Here is an 8,814-nt window from a genome sequence, read left to right as displayed (position 1 = left end):
ATCTCAATTGCTTCAAAAAGGGTGATTATGCATGAATTCATGAAAATTTTAAAAATAACTCACTTTAGTTCACTTTAACCACTTTTGGACTTAAAAGAGTAAGATTCAACATATTTTCAACAAAAAACATCATCATGCCACAAAAATTTAAGCACAATCCATTCAACATACAATTTCCACAAAAGCATCATCAACAACACTTCACAAAAATATCACAATTTCCACAAAAGCATCATTAACAACACTTCACAAAAATAAAATCATCAACAACACTTCACAAAGCTATCACAATCTCCACAAAAGCATCATCAACAACACTTCACAAAAATATAAAATCAAATCAACACTCCCCAACTTAAAATGTCATTGTCCTCAATGACCCACAACTACAAATATCCTCCCCAACTTAGCATCAAATGATCTCAAATGGCAATATGATCAATAACATTAAAATCGTCCAACATATTTGAGAAACAAGAAATCTAACAATAATAGCATATAAGGTGGAGAGATACAACCTGAGGAACAATGGTGGGGCTGTCATCAACAGAGTTTGTGGAGCATGCATAAGCTTAGCCTTGGACTAGTTAATGAGTTTCCAAACATGACAATCCTGCGAAGAGAAAAATAACAAAAACATAAAAGCAGTAAAAACATATTTACAAAGGTGGGTTGCCTCCCACAAGCGCTAAGTTTAAAGTCTTCAGCCAGACTCAGTGCACTAAAATGGCTAATGTGGTTTTAAGAAAGAACACTCCTCAATCACCTCTCCATCATTAATGCCATCAGCATAAAGTTTAAGTCTTTGGCCATTCACCTTAAAAACTTGTCCCGTTTTTGGGTTTCGGATTTCAACAGCTTCGTGAGGGAAAACATTAAGAAAAATAAAAGGGTCATACCATCGTGACCGAAGCTTCCCCGGAAAGAGGCGAAGCTTAGAGTTAAAGAGCCACACTTTTTGATTAGGAGAGAATGACTTCCTAACAATGTGTTTACCGTGAAAAGCTTTAGTCTTCTCTTTAGAGATACAAGAGTTCTCATAAGCTTCGTGTCTTAGCTCATCTAACTCCAAAAGTTGGAGTTTCCTATGGTCACTGGCCGTGGTCATATCAAAATTGAATTTCCTTGTGGCCCAATATGCTCTATGTTCAAGTTCTACAAGTAAATGACATGTTTTCCCAAAAACTAACCGATAAGGGGACATGCCAATAGGGGTACGATATGCAGTTCGATAGGCCCAAAGTGCATCATTCAGACACATTGACCAATCCTTACGATCGGGCCGTACCATTTTCTCTAAGATAGTCTTAATTTCCCTATTAGCACGTTCCAATTGTCCACTAGTTTGAGGGTCATAAGGTGTGGCAACTCGATGGGTGATTGAGTACTTTTTCAATAGTGACCAAAGTGCCTATTGGTGAAATGTGAGCCACCATCACTGATAATGGCGCGGGGATGACCGAAATGGCTAAAGATGTGCGATTGAACAAAGTTGACGACCACCCTATGATCATTGGTTCTAGTGGCAATGGTTTATACCCATTTAGACACATAATCGACTACAAGAAAGATATATTTAAAGCCAAAAGATGAGGGAAATGGACCCATAAAATCAATACCCCACACATCAAACACTTCCACAATCAAAATAGGATTCAGGGGCATCATATCTCGTCTACTAGTATTCCCTACTTTTTGACATTAAGTACAAGCACGACGATAAAAGAATGCATCACAAAAAGGAGAGGGCCAATAGAAACCACACTAGAGGACCTTTAACGCAGTCCTCTTGCCACTATAATGACCACCACAAGCATAAGAATGACAAAATGCAAGTACACTACTACACTTGTGGTCGGGAACACATCTCCTACCTATTTGGTTTGCACACACCCTGAAAAGGTCTAGGCCTTCCCAAAAATAATGCTTGATGGTTGCAAAGAAATGATCTTTCTAAGTTTTGGTCCACCCTAATGGTAATTGTCCAACGGCCAAGTAATTGACTATATGGGCATACCAAGGTGCTTTGGATTAGGATATCGCAAACAGTTGCTCATCTGGGAAAGATTCATTCAAACATTGACTAGGGACATACTCTGTAAAGAGTCTAGACAAGTGGTCAACGACCACATTATCGCTACCCTTTTTATCTTTGATTTCTAGATCAAACTCTTACAACAACAAAATCCATCGAATTAGTCTAGGCTTAGTGTCTTTCTTGGCTAACAAATACCTAACTGCAACATGGTCTGTAAAGACAACTATCCTAGACCCAAGAAGATAAGACCGGAACTTATCAAGGGAAAACACTACTGCAAGCAACTCTTTCTCCGTAGTGGTGTAATTACATTGAGCATTGGAGAGGGTCTTGCTTGCATAATAGATTACAACGGGCTTTTTATTCTCCCGTTGGCCAAGGACTGCACCAATGGCATAGTCCAATGCATCACACAACACTTCAAAAGTTAGGTTCCAATCAAGAGGTTGCATGATGGGTGCTGTGGTCAACGCTTCCTTCAAAATGGTAAAGGCAATCATACAAGAGTCATAAAAAAACAAATGGCACATCTTTAGTAAGCAAATCACACAAAGGCTTGGAGATCTTGCTAAAATTCAGGATGAAACGCCTATAAAATCTTGCATGGCCTAGGAAATATCTAATTTGTTTGACTGACGAAGGCGGTGATAGTTGAGAAATCAACTCTACCTTTGCCTTATCCACTGCTATCCCCTCCTTGGAAACTAAATGACCTAAGACAATTCCCTCTTGAACCATGAAATGACTCTTTTCCCAACTAAGAACAAGATTTGTCTCTTTACAGCGTTTCAACACCAACTCAAGTTTTTCAAGACAATCATCAAAAGAGGCAGCAAACACAGAAAAATCATCCATGAAGACTTCAAGGAATTGACCCACCATGTCAGAAAATATCGATAACATGCACCTTTGAAACGTTGTCGGTGCATTGCATAACCCAAAGGGCATATGACGAAAGGAAAACGTACCAAAAGGACATGTGAACGTGGTCTTTTCCTGGTCTTTGGGGGCAACTGGTACTTGGTTATATCCAGAATAGCCATCCAGAAAACAATAGAAAGCTTGCCCTACAAGTTTTTCTAGGATTTGGTCAATAAATGGGAGCGGGAAATGATCTTTCCTAGTGGCTAGGTTGAGCTTCCTATAGTCAATGCAAACTCTCCATCCTGTGGGAGTATAGGTAGGAATTCGCTCACCTTTTTTATTTTCAACAACGATGAGGCCACTCTTCTTAGTTATAACATGGGTTGGACTCATCCATTGGCTATCGGTTATAGGGTAGATGATACCCGCATCAAGCCATTTGATCACTTCTTTCTTCACCACCTCCTTCATGTTCGGGTTTAACCTTCTTTGAGCTTCATAGACCGGTTTAACATTCTCCTCACAAAATATGCGATGCATGCACAAAGAAGGGCTAATCCCTCACAAATCGGCTACCAACCAACCGATTGATTCCTTATGTGTTGTCAAGACCGCCACTAATCTCTCCTCTTGCTCGCTATCTAAGTTGGCGACAATGATCACGGGTAAGGTCTTATTGGGTCTTAGGAAAACATACTTTAAAGTATTAGGCAAAGCCTTAAACTCTAAGACTGGCGAAGACTCAATTGACCTCGGTTGTGTCGTCTTAGACAAAGTTGGTAAGGGTTCATACTTGATGTTCCAAGGTCGACGCTCTAGAGTGGGCGACCTAGCTATATACGCACTAACCTCCTTAATCTCAGACACTACACTCAAGCTAGATATCTCCTCAACAAATGGATTCATAAGAGTGTAAATTGCATCATCACATAACATCTGTGGGGCGTGAGCCTCCACTAGACTATCAATAGTATCAACCATGAAACACTCGTTATCGTCTCACGCATCGGTCCTAAACCAGCATTAAACACATTAAGTCTCAGTTTCCTATTCCCAAAAGACACTTCTATCTCTCCTGATCTACAGTTAATGCACGCATTTACCATTGCTAGAAAAGGTCTCCCTAAAATGATCGGTGGCATACTTCCACTACTTGTATACTCCATCTCTAAGACAAGAAAATCCACCGAAAAATATAGTTCCTCAACCTTAACTAACACATCCTCAATTAGGCCCCTAGGCATTTTGACCGATCGGTCAGCTAACTGTAGTATGACTTCAGTCGACTTGAGCTCACCTAAGTTAAACTGTTCATACACGGAAGTGGGTAATAAGTTCACGCTCGGCCCTAAGTCTAAGAGTGCTCTATCAATCTGACATTACCTATCACACAAGAAATAATAGGAGCTCCAGGATCCTTTAACTTCGGGGGAATACGGTTTGAGACAACTGCACTTACATTTTCTGGTAAATGTACAGTCTTAGGTGTGTGAGATTCATTTTCCTCTTTTGCGTGCACAAGTCTTTGAGGAATTTGGCATAAGTAGGTACTTGCTTAATGGCATCTAAGAGTGGAATGTTAATCTGCACTTGTTTAAACAACTCAATCTTTTCCTCCATCTTAGCGCTTTTCCTAGTAGTGGGAACATTTGGGGGCTTTAAGCACTGAGGAAAGGGTGCTCTCAGTATGTACGATGCAGGGGATGGTTCATTCTCCCCAACTTTTTCCTTACCTGGTCTCTGAACACTTGACTCTACAAGTGGCTCACTCTCACTCTCTTTGGCTTGATCCCTACATAGACTTTCCTCTTCTCTACCCTGGAGTTTTACTTCCCTCTCAAGCCTAATTAGCTCTTAACCGCTCCAGAGAGTCATCACGGCCTTAGCTTGTTCAGAAAACCCTCTCTACTGAGAAGAACCACTAGAGTTACCTATGACTTGACTAGGCAATTGGCCTTGTTCCCTCCTATTGACTGCTTCAGCTATTTGACCAATCTGGGTCTCTAACTTACTAATGGATTGGGAATGGGAATGGGAATGTAAAAGTTGGGTATTCTGCTCTAAATCCTAGAACCTAGCATTCATGTCGGTTTTTTGTTCCAGCATGGTTTGGGGCATTTGAGCCATCATTGATTCTAGTGAACTAGACACTGGAGTGGGCTGCTGAACGGGAGGTGGGAACATAGGTTGGATTGAAGGTTGCTCCCTATAATTGCCTTACTGATTGGAAGGATTGTTCTTGTATGACATATTATTGGGGACATTCTGAGGTGGTTGTGGCTTCCATGAAAAATTAGGGTGGTTATGCCACCCAGGATTGTGCGTGTTCGAGTACAGATCGTTCTTTCTCTGGAAGCCTTGTGCAACTTGCACTTGCTCCTCAAAAGAGTCAGGGGCAGGTTCCTCAACCGGATGGTCAAGAGTGGAGTGCATGGCAAAAACATCTTGGTTCGCCTTCTGAGATGATTGTGTAGAGGGTTGCCCTTGTATAGATACAAACTGGTCAAATTAGTGGGCCAACACCTCTAGCTTGGAACTAATGCCATCTAACCGTGACACCTCATACACGCCACCCTTCTTGGATGGCTGCCCTGAGATAGGCATTCTAGACGCAGAAATGTGGTGCATTGAATTTTCACTTAAGGTCTCGAAGAGTTGCCATAACTTATTCTTGTCCTTGTGCATCAATGTTCCTCCACAAGAGGTGTCTACCATATTCCTATGCCTCTCGGTTAGTCTATCATAGAAACTACGAACTAATTGCCACCTAGGGACTGCGTGATGGGGACACTTCCTAAGCATTTCCTTCAAACGTGCCCAACTCTCATAAAATTCCTCGCCATCAAGTTGAGCAAAACTAGTAATGGCTTGTCTTATGCTATTGGTTTTACCAATTCGATAATACTTTTTTAGGAATCCTTGTTGCATTTAGGTCCAAGAGATAATGGACCCTGCTGCCAAAGAACTGAGCCACTGTTTGGCTCGATCCTTAAGTGAAAATGGGAACAAAATTAAGAGCACGACATCTTCATTCACATGTTGAAGTCTACCTATGGAGCAAACCTCTAAAAATTCATCTAAGTGCTTGTATGGCTCCTCATTTAAATTCCCATAATAAATTGGCAACAATTGGATGACACTAGTTTTGATCTCATAGTGTTGTGTCTGGACATTGGGGATACGAATACATGAGGGTGAAGTGTAGGTGGTGGGTGCGAAATGTTGGCTAAGGGGCACATGTGCGGGTTCATCCTGGTCAGCCATCCTACGTGCTTGTTTTCTATTCCTCTTACAAGTGCGTTCAATTTCAAGATTCAAAGGTAATAACTCTTCGTTACAAGACCTTCTAGTTTGCATTCACCAACCAAACACACAAAAGGCTCAACAAGCAACGCAACAACAATCTCAAAGAAAATTAACTCAATGCAAAATCTAAGAAACAAATTTTACTAAGCACACGAAACAAAACTAAAACAAATCTAAAATCTAATGAAACTATACCCAACAAAATTTCACACAACAATTATGTTTAATCAAAACTAAATTTATCAATGCAACCTAAAAGAATTTAATACTAAGAACAAAAATTAAATCCTAGGAATAAAAAAAATCAAAGGTTAAGAGAATTTCACAATTGGGTCGTGCAAGATCTTTAATGCTCATGACACGCTGAAGCGTTTTCCCAATTGCAATTTTCCTGCAAAACAAAAACAAACACAAATGAAACTATTCCAATGAAAATAAAATAAAGGAAAGAAAAAAAATGAAATTACGCAAACAACCTAAAAAGAAAATAATTAACTAACAATGCAAATAGACAAACAAAACGGAACACAAAAATTAAACAATTCACTCAAACAAAGTAATCACTACAAAGAAAATAACACAAACAAAAACAAAGACTAAAGTAAACCTAGAATAAAAACTAATGACTACCCAAACACACAAAGTCAAAAGCACGTTGCTCCCCGGCAACGGCGCCAAAATTTTGTCAAACTGGTCATCACGACCACAAAATTAAACCTAAATACCATAGTTAGCGGTAAGCAGGGTCGAATCCACAAGCATAAGACTAACAACCTAATGTATTTTGAGTAGCGGAAATGAAATTGGCAATTGATTAATGAAACTAAACAAACTAAATGCAAATAATAAAACATGAAATTAAAACTAATAAAGACTTTATAATAAAAATGTTGCCGTTACGGTTTTGGTTTGACACGAGACCGACTCACACAATTCTCCTCCACCCTCTACGATCCCCTAAACCTGCAAGGCAAGGTAAATCAATGAAATGTCTTCCCGGCACTATAGGTATAATCTATCTTGTCTCACCCGATCACTCAAGTTCGATTGGTTAAAGACTATCATTGAACGCCAATAAACGCTACAAGGCAATACCACTAGTTGGTACGTGATTAACAAATACAATTTGTCAACACGTATATTCCAATCAACCAACTTCACAATAAACACAACAACAGTAGAAATTAAATTAAATCCGAACATAACTCAATTACAATCGATGCAAAGTAATGAAAAGCAATATTCATCATTTAATTATTTCAAACCAACGTTTATCATTCAGCAATTTCTATGAAAACATTAAATCATAATGGACAACAATATTCATCACAAGTTATGCTCAAATCATATTAAAGTATCGAAATCAAACATGAAACGAAAACAAATATAATTCTGAAGCACAATACTACCAAATGTCCTATAATCGGGCTCATCCAACTAGTCGAGAGCTAATGAGCAGAGTCCTGGAGTCAATCTCGATCTCGCCTATGCCGTAACAGACAACCGAGAACTTAGCCGCTCATAGTGGTAATGACAGAGGCTAAAACGGTGGAAACAAAGCTGATCATGGCGGAGAGGAAGTAACCGACAGCGATATGATGTGAAGAAGGGGCAAAAACGACCAACGAACAGCCCGAAATACGAACAATCACACTCGCTAGAAAATGTTAATTTTCTGACGGATCTTCCAGAAAATGGTGGCAGAAATGGGATCCGAAGGTACCGATGGAAAGCTTTGGTGATGGGGAGTTTAGATCAGATCATGGGGAGGTGAAAAGTCGCCGGAAATGAGCAAGATCTGGGCTGGAAGATGAAGAGTCGCGGTGGCTAGATGGCAGATTTTGGTAGTTTTTGCGACGGTTTTTGCGGCGGTTGAAGCTTGGGATGTGTAGATCCGGCCATGGGGAAGGGAGATCAACCTTTAGGGAGCCCAAACGTTGCCAGAAAATGGCGAAATCTAGCCTGGAATGCGAAGAGTCACGGTGGTGGAAGATGAAACGTCGCAGCGGCGATGATGGTTCTCACGGTGGTGATCCGAGACGATGGAGATGACGATGATCTGGCCACGAGGAAGCCGAACCGTCACCGGAGGTTGCTGGAAAGGAAGATGAAGCGTCGCCGGAAAATGGATGAACAACACCTCCCTTGTACCCAACCTTTCGTTTTCATTTCATAGACAACCTGCAAAATATCACTTTGGTCCCTGCACGATTGAAAATTGACAAAATCAACCCTTGTAAATATGATAGTTTACCCCCAAACAGCATAAATGAGGCAAAGTCACCCCTAATCCATAAACCACAACCTAATATCAACTCATATCCTTTCCAAAATCATCCAAAACACGTTAAATTCATAAGAAAAATATTAGGAAGCGATTTTCGTGAATAAATTCATAAATTCTGTAATTGTCTCAATATACTTCAATTTAATCGCACATGGGGTATTTTTATCACCAAAATAGAGTCATTTTCATGACTCTAACAATAAGCTACATCACAAAAGGTATAAGTGCTTAGCTTCTTTTGGCCATGTCTACATTTGTTAAAGTGTCAAGTTGGATGAGTCAGATTATTTCATAGTTCTGTCAGTTCTACTTCAATTTC

General features: G+C 40.0%; 1 protein-coding gene across 1 annotated transcript; it reads right to left on the bottom strand.

The window, feature by feature from the left end:
* Positions 1-730: 730 nt before the first annotated feature.
* On the bottom strand, positions 731-5,830 carry LOC116123391. The gene is given in 5 exon segments (XM_031409164.1): positions 731-1,368; positions 1,848-2,547; positions 2,549-3,421; positions 4,340-4,720; positions 5,426-5,830. Coding segments are annotated over 5 exon segments (2,997 nt in total).
* Between the last annotated feature and the right edge of the window lie 2,984 nt (positions 5,831-8,814).

The sequence above is a fragment of the Pistacia vera genome, unplaced genomic scaffold (assembly GCF_008641045.1).
Source record: "Pistacia vera cultivar Batoury unplaced genomic scaffold, PisVer_v2 Contig142, whole genome shotgun sequence".
NCBI lineage: Eukaryota > Viridiplantae > Streptophyta > Magnoliopsida > Sapindales > Anacardiaceae > Pistacia > Pistacia vera.
This window is presented reverse-complemented; position numbering and strand designations above follow the sequence as displayed.